Genomic DNA, 27,167 nt, shown 5'->3' on the forward strand with positions numbered 1-27,167 from the left:
ATTCAGTAATGCATGTATAACATTGAGCAGAATCCAAACACATAAATCACTTATACAATAGCCGCTAAAAGCTCCCTTCCCGCACTTCAGAACCGGCTGCCAGAATAGCTCACAAAGTCCTCTGTTGCCATCTGCTGGTGGAACGTCTTATTACGCTGTTAAATCTTGCTGTTTTTAGTTCTCCTGAGCCTCTTCATATCCTCTTGCCCTCGAGTTTCCCGAGGGTGACACCTGCCTCCACAAAACCAAAATGCCTTGTGTGTCTGAGGACTGCAGAAGAGAACAGCGGCACCTTTAGAATCCTGTCGGGACAGAGAGAACAGGGCAGACAGATGATGAAGCCAGTTTCTTCACTTGGCTTTTAGCCGGGTCTCTGTGCATATCCAGGAGGCCAGAGGCCAGCCTGCATCTCCGGGCCGAGGACTCAGAGCTCAGTCGTCCTCAGAATAACAGGGTCCTGTTGTCATGGCTATCTGCCTCTCACTGTCTGTCACAGCCCCCAACATATTACATCAGAGAAATAGGAATTACTAGTATCACCAGTGAAACCTGCCCGTAAGTCAGCAAGAGCTCACATGATTCCCGGTGGAGAAACCTTACCCCAGAGGAGACAGTTCATCACCTGCATGAGACGTAGCTGAAAATTACTGGGTAACTTTTTGACATCAGTTCAAAACAGCTGTTGTATCCTGCATGACCGAGGTGCACCAACCCAAGCACCAGACTGAAGATCTTCAGAACAGCCCTGGGTCTTGAAGCACTAACAGATGTCACCTGCCCTTGTCAGGTGAGCCCTCAGCATCATCCGTGAGCCGCTCGGGACCTGCAGTGGCATGACTGAGGTCGCACCTGCTCTGAGACAATGCATATGGCATCTCAGCTCCTTGAAGTTTCACAAAGGGCTGGATGGAGAATATCCAGAGTGCAGCCACTTGGTGATTCGGGGTAGGGCAAGGACACAGGAGTGCCAACGGACCTTGGGACACCGCAGCATGCTGCGGGCAAGCTCAGGGGTTACGACTGCAGGTGACAGTGCTCTTTTTAGGCAGAGGTGTTCCAAAAACTGAAATTAAGAGGCAGAGTCGCTGAAGCATACTGGGCTCTTCACAGCTGGCCAAGGCTGTAAGCCCCAAAAAGATGCTGTCTACTGACATTATCTCCTTAAAGAAAGGTGAGGTCATGGATGAAGAAATCATGTTTCAAAGTTAGAGGGAAAAACTAAAAAGCAGGTTGTCTTTCACTTTAACATAACCTGCAGAAGGGAGAGTGGGGTGGTGGGTAGAACAGAAGTGAGAATCGTCCTTTTCATAGAAAATATGGAGCTGTGTGAACCTGGGGTCACAGCACCACCCATATCCCCATCTCCACCCTTCCCATGAAGGGCCTGTGCCCTAGACAGTGCCATCTTCTTTTCAATTCCACAAATGTGACAAATGTTCAGTTACTTTTTATAAAGTATAGATTTTTGGGCTTCCCTGGTGGCGCAGTGGTTAAGAGTCCGCCTGCCAATGCAGGGAACACGGGTTCAATCCCTGGTCCGGGAAGATCCCACATGCCGCGGAACAGCTAGGCCCGCGCGCCACAACTACTGAGCCTGCGCTCTAGAGCCCGTGAGCCACAACTACTGAGCCTGCACTCCAGAGCCCGTGCGCCGCAACGAAGAGTAACCCCCGCTCTCTGCAACTAGAGGAAGCCCACGCGCAGCAACGAAGACCCAACACAGCCAAAAATAAATTAATTAATTAAACCAAAAAAAAGTATAGATTTTTCAGTCATGAAAACTCTAGATTAAAAAACTGAAAGTTCAAAATAAAACTCTGGTAAGATACACATAACAAAGTTTACCATTTTAACTATTTTTAAGTACACTTGTTAGATTTTTTTAACAGGCTCTTATTGACTAAGAACCTAAGAAATGACCAGCAAGGAAATGCCAGGCCTCACATGCTTACAGGTGCAAAGCCAGCTGAAGCACCAGGTGCCATTCCTAAGCCTAAATCCAGGCTCCAGAAAGGGGCCTCAGCCACAAACCCATGAACACCTGTAACAGCCTGGAACACTTCTGCTCTAAGTAAAATGCTTAGTTTGACTAAACCTGCATGTGGGTCTCCTTCAAGGCTAAAGCCCTGTGAGTTTGGATGTACTCATTATGTGCTTATAAATTCCCCTTCTTCCACAAATTTTTAAAATTTTGTCAAAGTTTAGTTAAACTTTATTTTTAAAAAATATATTGCATAATATTAAACACAATTACATCAAAAGTGTCAAAAACCAGTAAAGAGGTACTGTTTTATAATAAAACCAAACATTTACTTTTACATAATACTCCTCATCCCCTTAACCCCAGCTGTAGTTTCTGTAAATACAGTGTGGCCTATGTTGTGAATTGAGCTTGATATTCTGTTGCCTAACTTTGGAGTGTATTGTTGATCAGAGTTCTAGTTGTGATGCATTAGCCATGTTGATAGAGTCGCGTTGATGAGATGGTTTGAACTTTGACTGTTTCCCCATGGGCCTTGGGCCAGGAGCCTGGACGAGTCACAGCTCTCAACTCACCAGCCCCTGTCATTTAGAACAGGCTACCCGCCCTCTCCAGACCTCTGTCTTCTTGCCCCTACAACAGAGACTTTAATACCTGTTTCCTAGGAGTGTTAACAAGGGTGACATTCAGTTCTGTGTATAAAGTGCCCAGCCTAAGTGCCTGGAACTTAGTAGGTGTTCAATGAACATTAATATTATGCTCTGTGGGGATTAAATTTATCTACAGCAACCACTTAGAAGTCCTCTGATTTTAAGAAAGACTATTTATTTTTAAGGCTTTAAAGTATTAACATGTTCGTGGAGAGCAAAACTTCTCTGTCTAAAGGATTAAGCTCATTTTTACCTTTTAACTTTTCTTAAAGATCTCTAGCACTTGCTTCTATTTAAAATCCAAAAGAACTTTTCCTTTCTATTAACCCTAACCCTTCACTTTCTTTTACTTTTTTCTCTTTCTTACCCCCAGTCTTAAGTCCAAAGTCATTTCTGTCACCAAGTTTGTTTTCTGTTGCATCTTTGTGTTTTCTTGGGTTTTGAGCAGGGAATATATTAGGGTTCCTTATGTAATGCTCAAAAGTCATAATATATAAGGTTTTTTGTGACATACTCTGGAAATCACTCATAAGAACACTCATTGTCCTTATTGGCTACTTATTCAAAATTCTTTAACTGAGGAAAACTACTTAGTATCATTTTTCTGTATATAAAACTTTGGCAGAAATTTTTTCTTTTGTCATCATGAAACTTAATTTGATAATAGTCTCTCAGAGCCCCTTCTCTACCGTTAGTCTTTTCTGGAACCCTTTTTCCACTCCTGGAAGACAGCACAATCGTTTTTCTCTTTGTGAGTTGTAGAGCCCTACAATGCCCAATACATTTTGACCAAAGGCAGAAGTGAGTTTGCAGCACATCAACTATGTAATACGTTTGGGAGAGGTCAGATACTGGACAGAAGGCGTGACTTTTTCTGCAGCTCATGTGAACTCAGAGCCTCTTGTGTAGGTTGATGCTGGAAGGAGAAGCAGACCAGAAATGGGGATTTGCAGAACTGCAGGAGGCATGCGCTATATCCCCCTCAAACTATACTCTGATGAAGATAATTTCATTGGTGGTTCCCAGGCAACTTGCAAGGAAGAGCCTATCAACTCTGCCTCTGCTTTGTGACTGGAGCTATCTAGAAAAAAGCAGGAATTCTGTCTTTTTGGAGAGTGGGTCAACAAAAAAGTAAGTAGTTTTAATTAGAGTAATAGGACATTAAGTGCAGAATATTAAAATGTCCATCATCCAGGGAAAGTGATTTTAAATACAGGTGGACATACAGAGGAATATCGCCAGCCAGGTAGCAAAGTCAATACTTAAAGGACACTGGAGTTCTTATAAGAAGGAACTCAAAGAAGATGCTCGGTATCAACGCAGTGAGGTTACAAACTACAAACTTCAGCAGCTTTTTAAGGCTCTCTCTGAGTGGAGCCAACCCCAGGAGTTTGGTTTCTCCTGGTCTGGTACCCTCCTGACAGATTCTGGAAGCAACAGTTCTATACTGGACTTAAAAAGAAGAAGCTGTACTATCCAAGAATTCCACCCCTAGGTACAGACCCAAGAGAAATGAAAACATATGTCTACACAAAAAGGTGTACAAGAATGTTCGCAGCAGCCCTGTTCACGCCAGCCAAAAAGTGGAAACCACCCAGTGGCCATTAAGTGATGAATGGATAAACCAAACATGGTCCATCCATATGATGGAAGATTATTCAGCCCTAATAAGGAATGAAGTACTGATACCTGCTCCAGTGTAGATGACCCTTGAAAACATTATATTAAGGAAAAGAAGCCAGGCACAAAAGGATGTATTTTGTATGGTTCCATTTTTATGAAATGACCAGAGTAGGCAAAGCCACGGAGACAGAAAGTAGATGAGAGTTGCCACAGGCTGGGAAGGATGGGCGGTTCGGGGTGGGTAACAGTTCATAGGTACAGAGCTTCCTTTGGGGGTGATGAAAATTGATTGTGATGATGGGCACACAAGTATGAAACCATTGAATTGTACACTTTAAATGGATAGGTTTTACAGTATGTAAACTATGTCTCCATAAGGCTGTTAAGAAGAAGAGGCCCCAGGAAGAGAGCAGAGTTCTTTCTATGCGCAGCTCTGCTCAGTAAGAAATGAAGAAAGTCTCACAGTCTTCCTGCGGTGTCAACTCCTAGGGCAGCTCAGCGCGCCATGAGAAGAGGCTGTGATTAGAACCTGTGGGCCTCGCCTTGGTGCAGGTGCCCTTCCCTAGCCACCACCCGGGGCTATGGAGACGGAAGTGCTCTAGTTAAGAGAAGCCGTTCATGGAATGCTGTGTGCCAAGCACTCTACTAACACATCATCAACACTGTCTAAGTTAGATAAGATTGGCATTATCCCATGCTGTAGGTGAGGAAACAGGATTCAAGTTTAGGTAGCGTACCCAAGGTTTCAGAGCTGATGAATGGCAGAGCAAGGTTGTAAACCAGGTTTGTCTGAGGACAAAGCCCAGGATCTGAACTGTAAATTATCCTGCCTGCCCACTTTTCCACTCCCAGCCCAGCCCATTCTAAAAGGCAGCAGGAAACTGGACAGGTTATTATTTAGAATCTTGACTTGGTTTAAAAAGTATTGAATAGAATTGCTGTATGATCCACTTCTGGGTGTATGCCCAAAAGAATTGAAAGCAGGGACTCAAACAGATATTTGTATACAGTGTTCATTGCATTATTCACAATAGCCAAATGATAGAAGCAACTCAAGTGTCCATTGACAGATGACTGGATAAACAAAATACAGTATATACATGCAATGGAATATTATTCACCCTTGAAAAGGAAGGAAATTCTGATACAGGTCACAACATGGATGACCCTTGAAGACATTATGCTCAGTAAAGTAAGCTAGCCACAAAGGGGCAAATACAGTATGACTCCACTTATATGAATAGGTCCCTAGAGTGTCAGATTCATAGAGACAGAAAGTAGAATGGTGGTTACCCGGGACTGGTGGAGGGGGAAGTTAGTGTTAATGGAGACAGAGTTTCAGTCCGGGAGGATGAAAACGTTAAGGTGGATGGTGGTGATGGCTGCACAACAATGTGAATGTACTTAATGCCACAGAACTGTACACTTTAAAATGGCTAAAATGGCAAATCTTAAGTTGTGTGTATTTTACCACCATAAAAAACGATATTGGGTTTGTTTCAAATTCTAGAGCCGGGAAGCCTTGTTGAATGGATTCAGCAGGAAAACTTCAAAGAAAACCCTTGTCTTTGAAGGAGACAAGGCCCTTGGCATCCCGCGTGAACCCCGCCTAGGGAGCTAATTCCATCACCATGAAAGCACATCTGGCGGGAATGTGCAGTCTGGTCCAAGTCCCAGGGAGGGCAGTTAGCCAGCAGAGGAGGGGAGTGAGCAGAGATGAGGTTTCTGAAACAAATAGACGTTTGCTTACATCTTCCGTCAATGTTAGTTTGCAATGGCTGGACTTCTTGTTTGTTTTTTAACTTTTTTCCCTTCTAGCCTTATTGAGGTATGATTTGCAATAAAAAGTGTGTATATTTAAGTGTATGACATGATGTTTTGATACACATATACACTGTGAAATGATTATCACAGTTGAGCTGATTAAAACATCTATCCCCTTACAGTCACCTTTTGTATGTGTGGTGAGAATACTTGAGATTTACTTTCTTAGCAAATTTCACGTATACAGTACATGGATATGAACTGTAGTCACCATTAGATGGGGACCCCTGGGTCTCCAGAACTTTCTTATCTGATAAGTCAAAGTTTGTACCCTTTGAGAAATATCCACCTCCCCTCCCCCATCTGGTAAACACCATTCATTCTAGTACTCTTCATTACTGTGAGTCTGACTTTTTTTTCTTTTCATTTCTACATGTACGTGAGATCATGCAATATTTGTCTTTTGTGTCTGTCTCATTTCACTTAGCCTGATGTCCTACAGGTTCATTCATGTTTTCACAAATGGAGGGATTTTCTTCTTTTTATGGGTGAATAATATTCGTGTGTGTGTGTCTGTGTTTGCATGCACATGCGTGCATGTATATATACATAACGTTTTCTTTATCCATTCGTCTGTCGGCAGACACGTAAGTTGTTTCTGTATCTTGGCTATCGAGAGTAATGCTGCATTCAACATGGGGGTGCAGAGATCTCTTCAAGATACTGGTTTTATTTCCTTTGGGTATATATACCCAGAAATGGGAATGCTAGATCATATGATAGTTCTGTTTTTAATTTCTTGGAACCTCCATACTGATTTTCATGATACCTATACCAATTTATTGCTTAACTTTTTATTATGGAAAAATATGAACAAATAGAAAAGTCGAGAGAACAGTATAATGGGCCTCATCGTCCTTTCGTGATTACATACTCACGGCCAATGGCATTCTATCTATATGCCCACCCATACCCGCCCACATTATCTGAGAAAATTTATATTTTTATGAAACTATTTTAGTACCTATTTGAAAAGATAGATTCTTTTTTTAAAACATAACTACAATACCATTTTTTTAAAGATTTATTTATTGACTGATTGATTGCTAAATACCATTTTTATAATGAACAAATTAACAATAATTTCTCAATATCATCAAATATACAGTGTTTAAATTTTCAAATTATCTGACAAATATAATTTTTTTAACTTTGTGTGTCTGTGTGTTTGGCTTGGAATCCAAATAAGATTCTGGATGATATGTCTCTTAAATTTCTTTTAATCTGTGGTTTGGCCCATATCTTTTTTTCCCACCTTACTCTTGTTTTTTCTTGTAATCCATTTGCTGAAGGACTAAGTACTTATGTCTGAATTTTGCTGGTTGCATCTTTATTTTGTCACTTATCTTGTATAAAAATTGAGAGCTGGATCTTAACCAACTGGGTACTTAGGCTTGGCTGGGTGTTAGACTCACCTGGGGAGGTTTAAAAAATTCTGACATGTGTGGAAACAGTTTGGCAGTAACATAAAATTACCTCATCCCCCAGCAATTCCACTCCAAAAACTTGGACACAAATGTTCATAGCAGCACTATTCACAATAACTAAAGGTACAAACAGCCCAAATGTCCTTCAGCTGAAGAATGGATAGACAAAATATGATATATCCATGCAATGGAATTCAGCCTTAAAATCAGTGAAGTACGGATCATGCTGTAACCTAGCTAAGCCTTGAAAACATTGTACCAAGTGAGAGAAGCCTGCCACAAAGCCACATGCTGTATGGTCCCATTTCTAGGAAATAATCCAAGACAGGGAAACCCAGAGAGACGTGAAGCAGATTCGTGCTTGCCAGGGGCTGGGGGAGGGAGAATGGGGGGTGGCTTGCTGATGGTCCGACGTCTCCTTTCCGGGTGATGACAAGGTCCTGGGACGAGGTGGTGCTAATGGTTGTTGCAGCATGTGACTGTCACTAATGCCACTGGACTGGATGCTCTGAAGTGGTTTAAGTGGAAAGTTTGTGTTGTGTCTTTCACCGCAACTGTGTGCAGAGTGTGACCCGAAGGCCACACCCCAGACCAAGTAAACCATAGTCTCTGAGGTGTGACCGAGCATCAGCATGTTCTGAAGCTGCCCCCGGGATGCCAGCCAGAGGGCAGCCAGGATTCAGAAGCCTCCTCGGAGGCTGGGTTTCAGGCCTCCTTCCTGGGTGGCGGTGGTGCTGAGAGCTGTTTGCCTTTGGGCTGGTCTCTTCTTTGTTCTGGGGAAGAGCTGTGTCTCCTCAGCTCCTGTCACACAGCGGAGTCACACCAGTGTTATCTCTTATTTCAGAGAATAAAACTGTGGAATACCTGAGAACAGAAAGGCCATCTCGCCCTGACCTGATTGTCGTTTTAACGGGAGGGAAGAGGGACTCTGTCTCCACCTGCCAGCCCTCCAGGGCTGTGGAGCCACCACAGCCTGGGGACAGGTGCCTGTGGGTCCTCCACATGTGCACAGCCCCACCAGGAAACCTGGGGCAAGAGGCCCAGGAGCAGGGCCCGCTGACCCCTCGGGGAGGGGAGGGGCTGCCTCCCTGCCCTTGTCGGGAAGGAAAAAGCTGTTTCCTTCGCCAGACTCCGCTCCCCACGCTGGGGTGGCAGTGGCCTTGGCACAGGTGCAGGTGGGCTCTGTGTGGGCAGGAAGCTCCGGTCCCCCTGCTCAGCCAGCTTCCTTTTCTGGCAAAATCTCAACAGCCTCAAAAACACTGGCCGGTGGCTTGTGGCTCCCCATGGAACTTCACAAAGTGAGGCTCTCCATGGGACCCGGGGCGGATGGCCTGTAGTTTTCCCTGCTCAGCGTTGATCAGTTAACACCCTGAACGCCCTTTTCTGGAAACGACTGTGGCCGAGGTGAGCTCCTGCAGCAGATCCCCAGGTTAAACTCTCTCCATCTGTCTGAGCCTCTTGCAGCCCGGCCTAAGTGACCGGAGGACTCTTCTGTTTGAATAACATGGGGCTTCTACTTAAAATATTCAGTAGAAAGGAGAGAAACACTTTTTCAGAGGAGGTGTGTTATAGTAAAAAGATGATAGATTTTGGTCTCACCCAGATTCCCCTCACCAATGACCTTTCTAGGTTCATCTCCAGCCCAGGAGCTGGCCGTCTCCTCCCTTCCGTTCCCTGACTCTTGATAGGCTTACTTAGCTCTGATAAAGTAGCAAAGTATGGTTATGAATATATAGAGAGAGATATATTTTGAAAAGGTCATAGGTTTTGGAGTCAGAAGACCTGGATTGGATTAATCCAGCTCCATAATTCATGTACCAGTTGTGAAAATGTAGGCAGGTCACTAAATTTCTCTGATTCTTTTTACTCATCCATAAGATGTATGTATCATGTAGTGATAGGGTATCTGTAAAAATTAAGTGAGAAACTAAGTAATGAAGCCGCTCAGCCTGCTACCTGCCCAGTAAATGTGACTTTCCGAAAGATGCATTGCTCAGCAGGTAAAGCAGGTGACCCTCAACCTTAACCCCAGAGAGGCGATGGGATGCAGAAATGCCTTCTCTCCTCACTCTGGGGGGTGTCCCAAAGCCACGAGAGCTGGGTACAGTCATAGAAACTTGCTTGGGCTTAAGCCAGGTCAGAATTTCCGATCTGCTGATGAATCCTGATCTGTCAGCTGGGGACCCAGGGCTGCATGAAGAAAAAGGTATAAGTTCGGGACAGAGTTATGAAGCCAAGGCATGTGATGATTGCCTCTCAATTATGATTTGCATCCTGCTTTTTCTTTTCCACCCAAATTATATTTTCCAGGTCATTAAATATTCTTCTACAATGTCATTTTTTTTTATAACAGTCATTTTTAAAGTGGAAATGTACACGCCAATTAAGCCACTTCTGTTGTGCTTTAACAGTACCTCTTATCACAATAACACATTTTCAATTTTCTATTTTTAATACTATGGAAAATTTTAAATTACCCTCAAAAACATCTTAGAACATTACTGCAAGGAATGTTTAAGTTGTCTTTTAAGTTTAATACATACCAAAGAAAATAAATAAAACTGAATTAAAACCTGGAAAACCTGGACTACTAGTTTAGAGTTTAATAAGAATTGGTTATGAGAAGTTGACATTGCAGAATTCTGAAAAAGATATATATTTTTTAAGAGTACAAATACATCTGAGATGTGAACTTATACTGCACAATTAAGACTTTTTTTTGATTTATTGATTTTTTTTTTAACATCTTTATTGGAGTATCATTGCTTTACAATGTTGTGTTAGTTTCTGCTGTATAACAAAGTGAATCAGCTATACGTATACATATATCCCCATATCCCCTCCCTCTTGCGTCTCCCTCCCACCCTCCCTATCCCACCCCTCTAGGTGGTCACAAACCACCGAACTGATCTCCCTGTGCTATGCGGCTGCTTCCCACTAGCTATCTATTTTACATTTGGTAGCGTATATATGTACGTGCCACTCTGTCACTTCGTCCCAGCTTACCCTTCCCCGTCCCCGTGTCCTCAAGTCCATTCTCTACGTCTGCGTCTTTATTCCTGTCCTGCCCTTAGGTTCGTTAGAACCTTTTTTTTTTTTTTTTTTTTTTTTTTTTTAGATTCCATATATATGTGTTAGCATACAGTATTTGTTTTCTCTTTCTGACTTACTTCACTCTGTATGACAGACTCTGGGTCCATCCACCTCACTACAAATAACTCTATTTCGTTTCTTTGTATGGCTGAGTTCATCTATCGATGAACACTTGGGTTGCTTCCATGTCCTGGCTATTGTAAATAGTGCTGCAGTGAACATTGTGGTACATGTTGCTTTTTGAATTATGGTTTTCTCAGGGTATATGCCCAGTAGTGGGACTGCTGGGTCATATGGTAATTCTATTTTTAGCTTTTTAAGGAACCGCCATACTGTTCTCCATAGTGGCTTTATCAATTTACATTCCCACCAACAGTGCAAGAGAGTTCCCTTTTCTCCACAGCCTCTCCAGCATTTATTGTTTGTAGAGTTTTTGATGACGGCCATTCTGACTGGTGTGAGGTGATACCTCATTGTAATTTTGATTTGCATTTCTCTAATGATTAGTGATGTTGAGCATCCTTTCATGTGTTCGTTGGCAATCTGTAGATCTTCTTTGCAGAAATGTCTATTTGGGTCTTCTGCCCATTTTTGGATTGGGTTGTTTGTTTTTTTGATATTGAGCTGCATGAGCTTCTTGTATATTTTGGAGATTAATCCTTTGTCAGTTGCTTCATTTGCAAATACTTTCTCCCATTCTGAGGGTTGTCTTTTCGTCTTGTTTATGGTTTCCTTTGCTGTGCAAAAGCCTTTAAGTTTCATTAGGTCCCATTTATTTATTTTTGTTTTTATTTCCCTTTCTCTAGGAGGTGGGTCAAAAAGGATCTTGCTGTGATTTATGTCATAGAGTGTTCTGCCTATGTTTTCCTCTAAGAGTTTGATAGTGTCTGGTCTTATATTTAGGTCTTTAATCCATTTTGAGTTTATTTTTGTGTATGGTGTTAGGGAGTGTTCTAATTTCATTCTTTTACATGTAGCTGTCCAGTTTTCCCAGCACCACTAATTGAAGAGGCTGTCTTCTCTCCATTGTGTACTCTTGCCTCCTTTATCAAAGATAAGGTGACCATATGTGTGTGGGTTTATCTCTGGGCTTTCTATCCTGTTCCATTGATCTATAATTCTGTTTTTGTGCCAGTTCCATACTGTCTTGATTACTGTAGCTTTGTAGTATAGTCTGAAGTCAGGGAGCCTGATTGCTCCAGCTCCTTTTTTCTTTCTCAAGATTGCTTTGGCTATTCGGGGTCTTTTGTGTTTCCATACAAATTGTGAAATTTTTTGTTCTAGTTCCGTGAAAAATGCCATTGGTAGTTTGATAGGGATTGCATTGCATCTGTAGATTGCTTTGGGTAGTATAGTCATTTTCACAATGTTGATTCTTCCAATCCAGGAACATGGTATATCTCTCCATCTGTTTGTATCGTGTTTAATTTCTTTCATCAGTGTCTTATAGTTTTCTGCATACAGGTCTTTTGTCTCCTTAGGTAGGTTTTTTTAATATATATAAATTTATTTATTTATTATTTATTTATTTCTGGCTGCGTTGGTTCTTCGTTGCTGCACACGGGCTTTCTCTACTTGCAGTGAGTAGGGGCTACTCTTCGTTGCGGTACACGGGCTTCTCATTGCGGTGGTGTCTCTTGTTGCCAAGCACGGGCTCTAGAGTGCAGGCTCAGTAGTTGTGGCACACAGGCTTAGTCGCTCCGCAGCATGTGGGATCTTCCCGGACCAGAGCTCGAACCCGTGTCCCCTGCATTGGCAGGTGGATTCTTAACCACTGTGCCACCAGGGAAGCCCCTTGGGTAGGTTTATTCCTAGGTATTTTATTCTTTTTGTTGCAGTGGTAAATGGGAGTGTTTCCTTAATTTCACTTTCAGGTTTTTCATCAGTAGTGTATAGGAATGCAAGAGATTTCTGTGCATTAATTTTGTATCCTGCTACTTTACCAGATTCATTGATTAGCTCTAGTAGCTTTCTGGTAGCATCTTTAGGATTCTCTATGTATAGTATCATGTCATCTGCAAACAGTGACAGTTTTACTTCTTTTCCGATTTGGATTCCTTTTATTTCTTTTTCTTCCCTGATTGCTGTGGCTGAAACTTCCAAAACTATGTTGAATAATAGTGGTGACAATGGGCAACCTTGTCTTGTTCCTGATCTTAGTGGAAATGGTTTGTTTTTCACCATTGGAACGATGTTGGCTATGGGTTTGTCATATATGGCCTTTATTATGTTGAGGTAAGTTCCCTCTGTGCCTACTTTCTAGAGGATTTTCATCATAAATGGGTGTTGAATTTTGTCGAAAGCTTTTTCTGCATCTATTGAGATGATCATATGGTTTTTCTCCTTCAGTTTTTTAATATGGTGTATCACGTTGATTGATTTGCATATATTGTAGAATCCTTGCATTCCTGGGATAAACCCCACTTGATCATGGTATATGATCCTTTTAATGTGCTGTTGGATTCTGTTTGCTAGTATTTTGTTGAGGATTTTTGCATTTATGTTCATCAGTGATATTGGCCTGTAGTTTTCTTTTTTTGTGACATCCTTGTCTAGTTTTGGTATCAGAGGGTGATGGTGGCCTCGTAGAATGAGTTCGGGAGTGTTCCTCCCTCTGCTATGTTTTGGAAGAGTTTGAGAAGGATAGGTGTTATTAGCTCTTCTCTAAATGTTTGTTAGAATTCGCCTGTGAAGCCATCTGGTCCAGGGCTTTTGTTTGTTGGAAGATTTTTAATCACACTTTCAATTTCAGTGCTTCTGATTGGTGTGTTTATGTTTTCTGTTTCTTCCTGGTTCAGTCTCGGAAGGTTGTGCTTTTCTAAGAATTTATCCATTTCTTCCAGGTTGTCCATTCTATTGGCATATAGTTGCTTGTAGTAATCTCTCATGATCCTTTGTATTTCTGCAGTGTCATTTACTTCTCTTTTTTCATTTCTAATTCTGTTGATTTGAGTCTTTTCCCTTTTCTTTCTTGATGAGTCTGGCTAATGGTTTATCAATTTTGTTTATCTTCTCAAAGTACAATGTCGTTTTTAATGACGACATATTAAGGATATGCTTTAAGAGAAAGTTACGGGCACCTTTCTGGCAGCTAAATCAAAAATCCAATGAAAAAGGAAATTAACCTGAGAAATGAAAACTCTTTTAAGATTTTCTTTGGCCAAGTGCTTGAATGTACTGGCTTTGCTCTGTTTTGGAAGAAGAATATCAGAGTTCCCCACTAGAATCTTATTTTTATGAATTTCTCCTTTCATTTCTAATAGTTTTGGCTTTATATGCTCAGCTACTGTCTTTATTTAGAGCATACAAGTTTACATCTTGTAAACTGCTGCTACATCTTTGTTGTAAATGTTGCTCATTATTCAATTTAGTGCTTTTTAGACTCATCTCTACCTTGTCTACTGTTAATATAAACTGGTAATTTTTTTCCCCAGAATATGCCTAGTGTATCTTAATTCATCCCTCGATTTCAGTCTTTATTGCTTGTGTTTTAGGAGTTTTGTCTTGTTTTGTTACCAATCACAGCTAGTCCTTTCACATTTCATGTAACGGCTGATGGAGTTGATTTTGTTCCTTTCATCTCATTCTGTTATTTATCATGATTTGTTTTCTCTTCTTTGCTTCTTTATTTGTGTTGGTTTTATCAAGTAGCTATTCATGCCTTTTTCCCCTCTTTTATTAGTCTGGGAATTCTATTCTACTTTTCCATGTCATTGATGATTGTCCTCTGTAGCCTGTTGCTGATAATTAGAAGCATACATTTTTTACTGTTATTTGAAAAAGGATACCTGGTTTTTCCATCAAGACATCCTATTTCCCTACATGTGTAAATTTCAAAAAAACAAGTCCATTCTTACCAGTTATTTCTTCCTGAGTCCAGTGCTCGAACTTCGCCTCTCCCAGCAGCTTTATGTTATAGGCGGCCATTTGGGTCAGATTTCGTCCGTCTGGCTCCTGGATTCCCTTAGGTGTTCTGTTGTTTTCCTTTGTCATCTCCCTGGGCTTCAGGTCTGGTCGTTAGCCTACCCTGCATGGCTGCAGTTCCATACGTGACAAGAGGGAAGTGTTCCCTCCTCCCAGGGACCGGTGCCATAGTGGTGGCAGCAGCTGCCTGTCTTCATGTCCCAGGTCCCCTCATGCAACCCCAACTCTGGAGCAGAGAGCGTCAGCTTTGTTTCTCCAGCCCCTGCTTGACTGACAGAGCTCACTGACAAGGGGCCAGTGTCAGCCAGGTGGACCTCGTCCGGCCACACCCCTACCAGAGTCCCCAGTGCTGGCCTCCAGGCCCTGCATGGTCCCCTGCAGGTCCTTTTTGGGGGGAAGTTCTCACAATCTCACCCTGTGACACCCCAGCTGCCCCGCCCGCCCCCAAGACTCATGACTGTCTCGGGGGCGGGGGGGCGGGGCCGGGGGTGGAGGGGAGCGGGGCGTATTCGGGTCTCCAGGTGCCCCGAGTCCCTCCCTCCATATTCTCAGTAGAGAGAATGCAGACTCAGCTGGTTTTGTGGTGAGAGCCGGGAACCTAGCCAGCACCACCTCCCAGGGTGCTGGCCTCCCGCTTCCCTTCTGCAGGGCCTGCGCCTTGGGCAGGCACCTCCTTCTCTTGGGATCATTCGCTGTTCAGCAGGGATTGACCGAGGCACCCTCCTAGGCACGAGGCGGGGATGAGGATCCAGTGTGAGCGAGCAGGAAAGCCACATGTGACCAGAGAGGGATGATTCTAGCGGCTGAGTGGGGTGGAATGGGGGAGGCAAGGCCCCGTCTCCTCCTCACCCTGGCTCTGCCCGCCGCGTCGGCGGGGTCGCAAAAGGTATCTCCCGGGAGTCGTGATGAGGACCGGCCTCCAGGCTCTCACTGGAGGGTGGCAAGGAAGCTGACTCCACACTGCTAGGTGCTAGGTGCCAGGTGCCAGGGGCACGAAGAGGACCCAGCCCCTGGTTTCCAGGAGCTCTCCGCCTCGTGTCGAGACAGACGCGTAAACCCACCCCGAATAAAGGCGGCGCCGTGTGGGTGGGGCTGGGAGCAGGGCTGGGACTGCAGAAGGCAACGCCCACCGCAGGGTTCCCCAGAGCCCTGAGGCCGCATGCCAGGTCTGCTCCTGTGGGCCTGTGGGAGAGCCTCGCCGGGCCTCGCTGGGACCTCGCTGGGCTTGAGCAGCGCCTGCAGAGCAGGCTGTGAGCCTGCTGGCGGAGCCGGGCTGGGACGCGGGGCAGGGGGCGCTTCCTAGGCAGGGGCGCTGATCTCAGGACAAAGTCACCAGCTGCTCCTTCGCGCGGTCGTGCTGGTTACTCAGTGGGGTCGTTATCTCGGCCCATCTGTGAGAGGTGGACATTTCTGACGTCATACTTTTAGTCCAATTGGATGCATAAGTAAAGGGGGGGGAGGAACAAGTGGAAAAGAGAAAAAAGGCAAAAAACACATGAACTCATTAAAGTAATATATCTTCCAGGAAAAACACTTTTCTCCAAAAGCTTGAAAAGGGGCGGGCGGGTAGATGAACCCTACCCTGGAATTGATTGTGTTTTCAGCTGAGCTACTGGAAATGAGACCGAACCTAGAGCTGTGGAAACACACTGTTGGCCGTTTACAGTTGTGCAGGCTGCGTGGACACGTGGGGACGCGTGTGTGGCATGAGGGTTCTAGGTTAGGAACACAGACTGTACGTGCACGTGATCGTTTGTGAACAGTGTCTTCCAGCTTTTCAAATGTAAACGTGACAAAATTGGTACGCAGAAATAAAAATAAAGTTGATTTGGGGTGGTGGGATTATGGTTGATTTTTTTTTTTTATTATTTCTTTTCATGCTGGGTTTATAAACCACCATGTATTCATAGAATTAACTGAGATTGAAAGGATTAGAATTTAGAGATTTGCTTCAAGTCAGAGTACTACATATTAACCCTGTGATGTTGGGTAAAGTAACTTTTACCTCTTAGACCCTCATCTCTTTAACTGTAAAAGAGACATGAGGACGACACCCACCTGCTCTACACACCTTGTAAGAATCAGGTGAGCCGATAAGAGTGCGTACAACCGTGTAAACTGTCAAGTGCTAGAGAGTTTAGCTATCACTGTGTCACACACAGAAGTGTGAAGCTGTCCTATTCCTAGTAAAATGACCGTAGTCTGATTTCTCTAAAGCAGTGGCAGTGAAGAAGGCCCGTCTGCTGGATTGCAGGTGCCTTAACAGAACAGAACGGTCCCAGGCTCTTTTTAAAATCAGCCGTGGCAAAAAGTTGGGGCAGGAAGATTCATTTCCTCGCACTTTCCCGTTCACGGTTAAAGGAGAGCACATTTAAAGAGACAGTGTGCATGCTTCAGAGAAAAGCCGTGTGCACCGAGGCCATCTCCCCGAGGTGGCGGGAGGACGCTGCCGCAGTGGCGAGAAGCTCCTCTGGGCTTTTCCTCCTCCCCGGGGAGCCGGGGGGCACGGAAGGAGGTAGGCGGAGGTGGTCCTGTGCAGGCTCGCCCGGGCAATCTGGCCTGTGCGCCGTGTCGCCCGCTGCTGCAGCCTGACCTGCTCTGGGGCAAGTGAAAGCAGACCCAGGGGAGGAGAGCCGCATGGCCTGGCCACTGCTGCGTGCTGGCCGGGCGTCTGCAGCTTGTGATTCAAAGGCCTGGTTCTTTCCCCTGTCGCGGAGTCAAACTGGCAGTTGGCTTCTTGGTGCCGCTGCGCACAGCAGGTTATTCGGGGACCCGTTACTTCATCCACCGGGACGGCATGCACCTCGCAGTAGGTCTCCGAGGTCTGTACTGTCAGTGATGTAGTGGAGACCAGTAGTGGGCACAGCAGCCCACGGTCCTGACGTTGAAGTTGATGCTTCCGTTTGGGGGTCAGTAGGGTCCCTCTGGTATCAATTCTTTGCTTCCTGGGTGTCTAATTGGAGAGCGTGTTCAGTAGCCGGGCTCCAGGGACAGAGCTAAGGCTGTGTACGGTGAGTTCTCATGTCCTACAAGGGCCTGGGAGGTGAGATTGTTAAGAGAAAGCCCCCCGCCCTCTCCTTGACCCTGTGAGCACTGAGGATACCAAGGGGCCGCCGCCCTGGGCTGGCACCGAAAGGGAAGGCCCAGCTTACTGTCCCGTCAGACCCGTGGCATCATTTCAGGCTCTGGCTCTGGCCTTCCCTTTCTCTCTCATCCAGAATAACTTCCTGATGGCCCGAAATTTGGCCATTCTGTCCAGCTGTCTTCACATCCCCTCTGCAGAATACTGGAAGGAAAGCAGATGTGGGCCTCACAGTCAGTAGCCTGTCGCTGAAAACTCTGCATCCCTTTTCAGTAACAGCCCAAACCTACACCCCAGAGTCCCCGCCCCAGAGCTGATGGTCAGATGTTTACCCACCAGGGCAGCATAGGAATTGGCCCATCTGAATGAAAGCTGGCCAAGCTGGAGCTGGAAAGCAGTCCACCAAACCAGATGGGGACCCCAGCGCGAGGCCCAGGCCTCCTGGAAGAGGGAGACCGGGTGGCAGAGGGAGGTTCGGAGCAGCAGTCAGGTGCCGAGTGTGGAATTAGTTCAGCGTTTTCACAAGTGTGGCTCTTACCAGCTGAACGTCAGCCTTGCCCTGTCCCCCGGCCAGCAGGGACCCTGTGCTTCGAGGGGTCCCCTTCCTCCAGGCATCTCTGAGAATCGCCAGGTGTTCTTACACATACACTTAAATGTCTCGTAGACCCTGCCAAGTTGGGGCCTGTGGAAGACGGCGGCTCTCCAGGGGTCAGGATTAGGAGACATAAGGCTGAGTCACGTCAAGCAGGGGCATGACTTCACTGCCCGGCACTGTTGGCGGCCCTTGTCCCAACTCCCTCCCACCTTCCGGGACCAGCTCCTCAGGGGCTCCCAGGAGCTCGTGGGCTTCTCAGGGCTGGGGGTGGACGGGGCGTGTGTGCTGGGTTGGGGCCCGGCCTGGCATAGCCTCTCAGCATCCGGGCCCACTGCTGCCTCTGCGACTCTGCCGGGCACTTTGGTTCGTGATGGTGTTGGTCTCTCGGTGTCCACTGGGGTGCTCTTTCAACCTACCTTCGGAGTGAGGAAGACAGAAGGGAGCCCAGTTAATCAGATGTGCTGGGGTATGTCGGCCCCAGTGTTGTTTAAGGAAGCTCCCACGCCCTGGGAACGTGAGGGCGTTGCTGACCGTCTGTCTGTTCCAGTGTCCCTGCATATTACCCAGCAGGTCCCGGCGGGGCTGGGAGCAAAGGAAGACAAGGCAGCTGTTCGAAAGAAAGAAGGAGATCTGTGCGTCCTGACACGGAAAGATGCTGAGCTTGAAAAGCAGGTTGCAGGAGGACGCACAGACTGTGATTCCTCATATGTTTGTTTCTGTTGTTTGCCCCGCACTTCGCGCATGAGGGTCCTGGCCTGGCCGCTGGCCGTGGTGGCCCGAGGCCCGCGTGCAGGGCTGAGGGGCACCGAGCCAGGCAGCAGCGTGACCTCTGACGGACTTGTCTCTGGCAGTTTGCCAGGGCTCTCGATGTCGCCGTCCCAGGAAAGTGCCACTTTCACTCTGACATGACGCTCGGGCCCTGGGCTCTGCCTGCTTCCAAGAAGGGCTGGTGACCAAGTTGCTGGTGCTGACCTGCAGCTTTTGCCTGCAGAGCTTCCCCACCCACGCCAGGGGACTGCAGGCCACTGGCCAGCAGACTGTCTGTCTCTGGTGTCCCCTCGTGGCCAGCGAGTGTGAGTGTGGAGGGGGACGGCCAGCACCCGTCTCCTGCTTCACCCCGAGCAGTGCCCGGCACCTGCAGAGAGCGAGTGCGGAGGGGCCGGAGGACACAGCCCCGGCCCTCACTGACAGTGTGGCGTTTAGAGCGACCCTGGGCTGCGGGGACGCTCCCTCCCTGACCTGGTCTCCCAGCCTCTGCTCCACCTTCTGGCAGGGCTGGGCCCAAAGCGCACCTGGCGGGGAAATATCAACCCTGGGTTTTGTTTGGTTTGGGGGGTCGTATTCACTCACTGGGGAAGAAATTCTGACCGTAATTTTAGAATAATAACGATGAACCCCATTAGATCAGCGCCCCTGCTCACTCAGGGGAGCCGACCAGCAGCAAAGGAGAGATGACTGCACCCTCACCCCACGTCCCTCCTGAGGAACTCAAGAGTGGCCCAGGCCGCGTGTGTCCTGGGAAGCTGGCCCTGTGGTTCTGGGCCTCGTCCTTGTTGGGACCCGCCGCCTTACGTGCGTGTCTGTTCCTGCAGAGGGCACCCCTGCCGGCTGCCCTCCACTTCAGGCTCCTTTGCGGCCACAGCTCTCTGAGACCCGTTAAAATGGTCTGATTTCCTTTACTCTCATGGCCTGGAAAACGAAAGAAACATTATAGCCTGCTTTTTTCTTGTAACTGAACATCCGACGTGCAGAAAAACAACAGAATGGCCCAGAAATCTGACAACAGTGGATAAGAGTTAGGGCGACCATGTAATTCGTCATCCAAACTGGGCCCCTTGAGGTGAGAGAGACCCCATTAGCAATCAGGCTGGGACCCTCTGTGTGAACCGGACGTGTGGCCACACCAGTGAGAGTGCACACGCTTGCCCCTGGGTTCTCTCTTGTCCCTACAAGCGAGGGCGAAACCCAGTCACTATTAAACGGAACATGGGATTCAGGGAAGAGATATGAATTTGTTCATCACTCTGCGAGGAGCGTCACAGAGGAAATAAGAGGTCAGCCCCTCACCACCGCCCTCCACAACAGGAATAGCCAGTATCTGAACTTCAAGGCTCACAGAGTAGGGTGGAAGGGGGTTGGGGGGAGCACGAAGAGACTCTTCCCGGCTTCTTTGAACTGACCTCCTTTTTAGCTGTCGTCTGAATTTTCACACATCTAGTTTGAGTGCTTCAGGTGTTCTCCCACTGCACAAGACCATAGCAAAATTACAAGCAGCAAAGTTATGTTACTATATGTAAACCTTTTGAAAAACAGCTCTGGCTACTGAATCCTACAAAGAAAACAGGTTCCTCAAGAGCATTTCTAGAGGAAGACCATACAACCTATATTCTTAAATTTTGGTTTCATAATAGCGCTTGTTGCTAAACAGAAGAGACTGGGGAAAATTATATACAAGTTCAGGAATCTCTTTCATTTTGCTCTTTAAAAATTATTAGGAAGCATGAAGTATGATAAAAATGGTTTATTTGAAAAATGTTTGCTAGGGCAAGTGACTTGACTAAGGCTGTGACAGTGACTCTCCGCGCTGGAATCTCACTGGAGAGAATTACTGTGTGAATTGCAGGCAGCGTGGAAAGCTGTCTGACGTTGTTATGAAACAGAGGGGGGTGTAGGGGCCACAGACGGATGGCCCTGCTCCTTCACGGCACAGGCAGGCAGTCGGCAGAACCTGCAGGCTGACAAAGATTCATTATCTTGGTGGCTCAAAGATTGCGGGGGGAGGCTTCCAAAGCCCCGATCAAGTGTAGCTCCCCTAGGAAGGTGTAATACCGTTAAAACATGCCTCGCAAGCTGGGTGTGTCAGGAGGCACTCAGAGGCACAGGACAGGTACAGTGCATCTCCGTGAAGAGCCTGAGCTACTTGACAACGTGGGAAACCTTTTTATATTGAAATGAGCATAAACACAGTGCAGAGCAGAATACACCAGTTACATGAAGATCACAAGGAGACTTCAGAGAAATGTTCCAGCTGCTGCAGCCGCTTCAGTAAGCCCCAAACCCCCGTGAGTATGATCTTGTGAATAAAATACTACTTCTGGATAACAGGGTCTGTTTTCTAACTCTCTCCTGTTCATTTCTCTCTTTTCACTGAATCCCCAAAATGCTTCAATGTCTTCCTTTTCAAAATGTTCTTTTTTATTCTTGACTTCATATTCAGTCAAATAAACATTTCATTTTCTCAAGTAATTCAAAAAAAAATCCAGTTGGGATTTTTATTATCATTGTGTTAAATATAATTTGGCAAAAGATTGACATTTTTGTGTTGATTTAGTCTCTCCGTGAACATGGTGTGTCATTTTATTCAAACTTATTTTATATTTCTAAGTTGTGTAGTCTTCTCTCTAAAAATCACACACATTTCTTATTAAGGTTATATCTAGGCATGTTGGTTTTTTGTGTGTGACGGTTGCTGCTGTCTTTTCTCATTATATTTTCACTGTGATCCACTGCGAAATGGAAGGGCATGTCCATTTGAGCAATTACAGGCCTTCCAAGTACAGAAATTAAACACCAAAGGTAGAGTTTGCCTATAAAAGCCTTTAAATCGATGGTGATAGTGTTATATCGTCCTCATAAGTTTGTTGTGAGAGCAAAAGAATCAAATACTTTTTTTTTTTTTTTGGCTGCGTTGGGTCTTCGTTGCTGGGCGCGGGCTTTCTCTAGTTGCGGCGAGCGGGGGCTACTCTTCGTTGCGGTGCACGGCCTTCTCATTGCGGTGGCTTCTCTTGTTGCAGAGCACAGGCTCCAGGCGCGCGGGCTTCAGTAGTTGTGGCACACGGCCTCAGTAGTTGTGGCTCATGGGCTCTAGAGCGCAGGCTCAGTAGTCGTGGCTGAGTTGCTCCGCGGCATGTGGGATCTTCCCAGACCAGGGCTCAAACCCGTGTCCCCTGCATTGGCAGGCAGATTCTTAACCACTGCGCCACCAGGGAAGTCCCCCGCATGCTGTTCTTATTTAATCCTCCCAAGAGCATGAAGGCATCTGATAGATTTGGGCCTAGGAAGTGTCTGGGGCAGTCGATACCTTTTCTTCAAGTCCAGTCCGTGTGATTCTCACAGCAGCCCCGTGACATAGGCAGTGAGCATCAGACGGCCCAGGCAGCCTCCCCACCGCCCACACTGAGCCGCGCCGCCCCGAGTCTAAGCCAGGTTGAGATGTGTTGCACGGGAGATGCTCCTGGCGTCAGAGGAGTAAGCAGTGAGGACCGGAAACCCTGGACTACGTTTCATTTCCTGGATCCTGCCGCTTCCTCCCCAGCAGGTTATTTGTCTGGTGAGTCCCAGAGCGCATACGTGTTTCAGGGCCAGCCAGTCATCCCATCTAATTGCGGTTGAGTCATTTGTGTGTTTTTCTAATGAAGTCTAATGCCATCTCCCAAAGTTTATAGAGTAAAAGTGTGATTGGCTCTAATGACCCATTTGTGCGTGGTAATAGTCTGACGTGGGGTGGAAGTCAGCTCGTGGTCCTGGAGGGGCTGTAAATTGCAGCTGTAATTGCACTTGCTCGCCTCCGCTGACCACTTCCCCTCACCTGCAGCTGGAGCCACTTGCTCCGTCATTAGCACTGCAGGCCGCCCCCCACCCCCATGTGAGCTGACACATCTTACAGCCCAAATAAGTGTGACAGAACTGTTACACCGTTCATTGCCTCATCTTGACAGCCCTTGTGGAGATAACTTTAATATTTACTCCCTGTGTGAACTGACTGTTTCCCTTAGCCCTTCTGTTACTGCTCTGGGTTAATCTCTTATAGCCCTGGATTATAGCTTTAAACCCCCTGCTGGGCCAAATTTAAATCATGTGATTTTGCTTAATGGTGAGTGAACATTCTTGTTACAGTAAATGGCCCTATCGCTATTTTTATTGACTTGCCTTTATCAATTCTGTATTTCCACTAGTAGCTCTTCCACCAAAGCACGTCATAACCACTTACTGACCAGATTTTAGAGCTAGTGGACACGTAGAGCCTTACAACCAGGGATACCAGACCCCTGTGTTGTTAGTTACCGTGTCCTTACTGAGCATGCCTGCGTGCCTGGCGCTGTCCCGGACTCTGCTGGGAAGGCAGCCGAGCCAAACAGAGCTCGAGCCCCTGCTTCCTCCTCCTCCTCCTCCGCCACACTTCATGCCGAGGAGCTGACACAGGCACACAGTGGTGATAGGACAAGGCCACGTGAGTGCCCCCTGGGTGGCGCAGACATTGCAGTAAGTGTTCCCAGGAGAGAGAGCGAGCCCCTTCTGCAGAGGGGACCCAGGGAAGCTTCAGCGGTCGACTCAGAGGGTGGGTGGGCTTCTGCGTGGTGGGTGTGGGTCCACATGAGCCTGAGGGACAGACAGATTGGGAGACCAAGGTCTCCCGGCGTCAGTGAGAAGCTCGTGACCCACAAGAGGGTGCCGGCCGTCCGAGGACTGTGCATAGCGGACCAGGGGCCTGGATAGATAGAAACATGTTAATCTTTGCGCTCTCTTAACACCATTAAGATCTGTTTTCATTCAGTTTTTTCCCCCAAAGGCCATAAACGTGTTGCTTCTGAGTGGAATTTTTAAAATCTAATTCATACTTCGGTCAAAGTGGACTCTAAATTTGAAGGTTTGTTTTGACTTAAAAGTTTCCTAAAACTTGAGCTCTTTGGATGGCGCCAGTGCAGAGTGCAGCTTTCTCTGGAGCTTTTCGTGGAGCTGACTGGGACCAGGCCACCTCATACAACTGCGTTTCTTGCGAGTGCACCTACCCCCCAAAGGTTCCACCCTTTAGATTGCCGACTGTGAGAAACAAATGCTGCGTTGACTGTGCTGGTGGGGCCTCTGTTAGGAGGGCCACACAGGAGAGCCATTGAGAGGGTGGCCGTGGGCACTCATGGTGTCCGCAGTAAGTTGGGTGGGAAGACGCATGTTTGTTCTGGGACACGATGGACACACTGCCGAACCTTCAAACAGTCCACCAAGGGGGGTGTCAGTTGTCGAGCAAATGCACACTTTTGGGAAGCTGTTTTGTAAGATCCATCAAGAACCATAAAAATATTCATACCTGTTTACCCAATAATTCCACTTCTAGAAACCTTTTATAAGAAAAGAAAATCAGAGACGCTATAAAAGGTTTATACATGAGAATGGTAATCCCAGGACTAAGCAGAAACTCTGCAAGTGTTCGTCATATGAGAATGATTACATAAATTACCGTGCATCTTTACAATGCAACTTTATCAGTTACTAAAGATATCCTTTCAAAGACTATTTAATGACATAAGGATATAAAGTTAAGTTTTGAAAAGCAAGTTACGATTCCAAATTTAAATATTCTGTTTATATGTACACACATACATTTTAAATGTATAAGTGAATTAAAAGACTAGACAGAAAAAATGCTAAAATATTAATAGCCACATACTCTAAAGCAAATATTGTGGGACAAAAGAAGATCTTTATAAATCCCAGTGTGGTCTTCTTTAAACTTTAGAAATTCACAGACTATCTGTTAATGGTGCCTTCCCAGGTGATAGGGACATTGTTTCCACTTATCCTAGGGTACAGCACACCTTCTTGTCTGCAGTGACCTTTTTATCAATAGTCATATAGTCTACACTTAAAATTCACAATATACATTCACATCAGTTAGGGTTTGGTTTAGTTGTATATAAGAAGAAACCCAAATAACAGTAGCTTTAAAAATGTGGCGGTTTATTTTTCTCTCATGTAAAAGAAAAGTTGGCATTAAGCTAGTAAGTGGGCTGGTGTGATGGCTCCATGGTCATCAAGAACCCAGGCACCTCCCTCCTGCCTCTCATCTTCCGTGTGTGGCCCCATATCCCACTTACCTCATAGTGCTAGACAGCTGCTGATGTTCCAGCCATCAGGTTACAGTTGCCTCCCTCCTTGTCTGTCTCCCTCCTGGACTCTGAGCTTCCTGAGGGCAGGGATGGGTCTCCAGCCTCACCTGAGCACAGTCCCAGTACGGGAGGGGCCTGCCATTCATCTGTGGCCCAGCCGGGGCTGGGCTGCCCTTCACACCTCCTCCAGGGCTTGCCGGGGCTTTCATTCAACAAATGCCCGTACATCGTCTCTGCTGCAGAGCCCTCTGCTCTCCGCTTCCTTTTCTCGTCCCCTTGTCAGTGGTCGCAGGACTGCAGGACCCAGGGCCACAGCGTGCCTGGGTCACCTGCCCTGCCTTGGAGGGGCTCCCAGGCAGACCTGAATGAGCACATGACCTCACACAGGCCCTGGGCACAGACCACCCAGGTGGTCCAGGCAGGCTGCAAGGTGGGGACAGCGGGCCTCACAGCCTCCCTCACGGCTGCTGCCGGCTGTAAGACACGTTGGGAGGCAGAGAGCCGGCCCCTCAGGAGGTAACAGGAAGCCCGTTACACCTCCCACCGCTGCAGCACAGGCGTCCTCGCCTCTGTGTCTGCAGTGACGTCCCCTGGCAGATTCCCCAGCTGCCCCCAGGGCTCTCGTACCACGTAGGTGCCAACCGTGTTGAGGGTCCAAAGGCTGTTGGAGCAGCAAAGGACGTGAAGATCAGCTGGGAGCAGCCCTGTAGCCCTCATCCCACAGATGAGGATGCTGAGACCAGAGGCAGGAGGTGGGCGGTGTGACAGGTGAGTGGCAGAGCAGGGGTACAGCTGTGCTGCTTCTGCCCCAGCGTGGACAGAACTCACTAGTGCCTGGTGGTGAAAGTCCATCCTTGCGGAAGAAACAGTCCTAAAGGCCAGAGATCCTGTTGGGTGAGGATCTGCCGTGCACAGGTCTGGCTGGGCCTCCCCCGGCTCAGGACGGCCCGCTGTCGGGCCATCCCAAGGGCGAGAAGGAAAGAGTGGGGATCTCCCACTGTTCCCACAGTGCGGGACGTGGGTGGGACAGTGCCGGGAATTAGCAGAAGCGAAGCTGGTGACTGCACTCCGCCCCACAGTGCCGTTTCCAGAACGACGTCCCGTGACGGTGCACATCTGCACCTAAATGTAGAAACGCACTTCTGAGTTTCACGGCTAACGGAGCCCATGGTTTTCAGTCTGTGTCTTCTCTTTGCCTCCAGGTACACATTGGCCAAATATATTCGACTGACAAGCTCATCATTGAGAATCCAGAGAAGCCCAGGACCTAGGGAGCCGGGACCAGCCGCCACCGGCAGCCGTGGACCACTTTCAGCATCCATCCTGCTTGGCAAGGGCACTCCCAGCGGACCACACGTGGCCTCTCGCATCAGCTTTAAATGGCTTCTCGCTCTGCCTGCCCTCTAGGAACTGATGAACTGAGCGAGGCTCCCGTTCTCCTGCAGCCTGAGTGACAAGGGGTGACAAGGGGTGGCTGTCTGTCCTTGGTTCAAGTGTCAGAATGAAGAGCTGGAGCTCCTCAGGAGAAAGTCGTGCCTCACCGTGTCTCCTCCAGCCCACCCCTCCTTGTAGCTCCTCGGCACTTGTACACAGCATTCCCAGAGTTTGTTTCTTGGTCCTTGACAATAAAGAGAAGGTCCCTAGGCCTTCTATGCCAGACGCACCCATCACGATTAATGCCCTTTTGTTCCCTGCTGGTTGCCGGGTCAGTGGGGAGACCAACAGGGAGGGTCCAGCCCTGAGCTGAGTCCCCCTTTGCAAGGGCAAGTCCAAGCACCAGTAGAGATTTGGGGGCAGCAGGGAGTAGGGCAGAGCTGAAACGGTAAAGGGTGCACCCTGCAATTCAGACCTGGGCCCAGTGCAACAGCGGAGGTGGCCTGTGTGTGGGTGCACACCTGGGGACAGGTACGTACAACCTGCTGCTCGGAGTGTGGTCTCGGGATCGGCGACGTCAGCCCCACCGGGGAGCTTGCTGGAAACGCAGGATCCCAAGCCCCACCCCAAACCTTCTGAATCAGAATCTTCCATCTGACACACTTCAGGAGACTCCAGTGTACACCGAGGTTTGAGACATGCATCCCAGA

General features: G+C 47.2%; 1 protein-coding gene across 2 annotated transcripts in view; it reads left to right on the forward strand.

The window, feature by feature from the left end:
* Positions 1–26,746, forward strand: part of LYRM4 (LYR motif containing 4) — a 119,046-nt gene extending 92,300 nt beyond the window's left edge. Inside the window, exons 3-4 of one of the 2 annotated variants that reach the window (XM_068558493.1) lie at positions 22,316–22,529; positions 26,286–26,746. In XM_068558493.1, coding sequence (XP_068414594.1) covers positions 22,316–22,529; positions 26,286–26,314 — 243 coding nt within the window. In that variant the 3' untranslated portion in view covers positions 26,315–26,746. The remainder of the gene's footprint in view (positions 1–22,315; positions 22,530–26,285) is intronic. The other variant, XM_068558494.1, reaches the window with a different exon arrangement.
* The last annotated feature ends 421 nt before the right edge of the window (positions 26,747–27,167 follow it).

Source organism: Eschrichtius robustus, chromosome 12, assembly GCF_028021215.1.
Source record: "Eschrichtius robustus isolate mEscRob2 chromosome 12, mEscRob2.pri, whole genome shotgun sequence".
Classification (NCBI taxonomy): Eukaryota; Metazoa; Chordata; class Mammalia; order Artiodactyla; family Eschrichtiidae; genus Eschrichtius; species Eschrichtius robustus.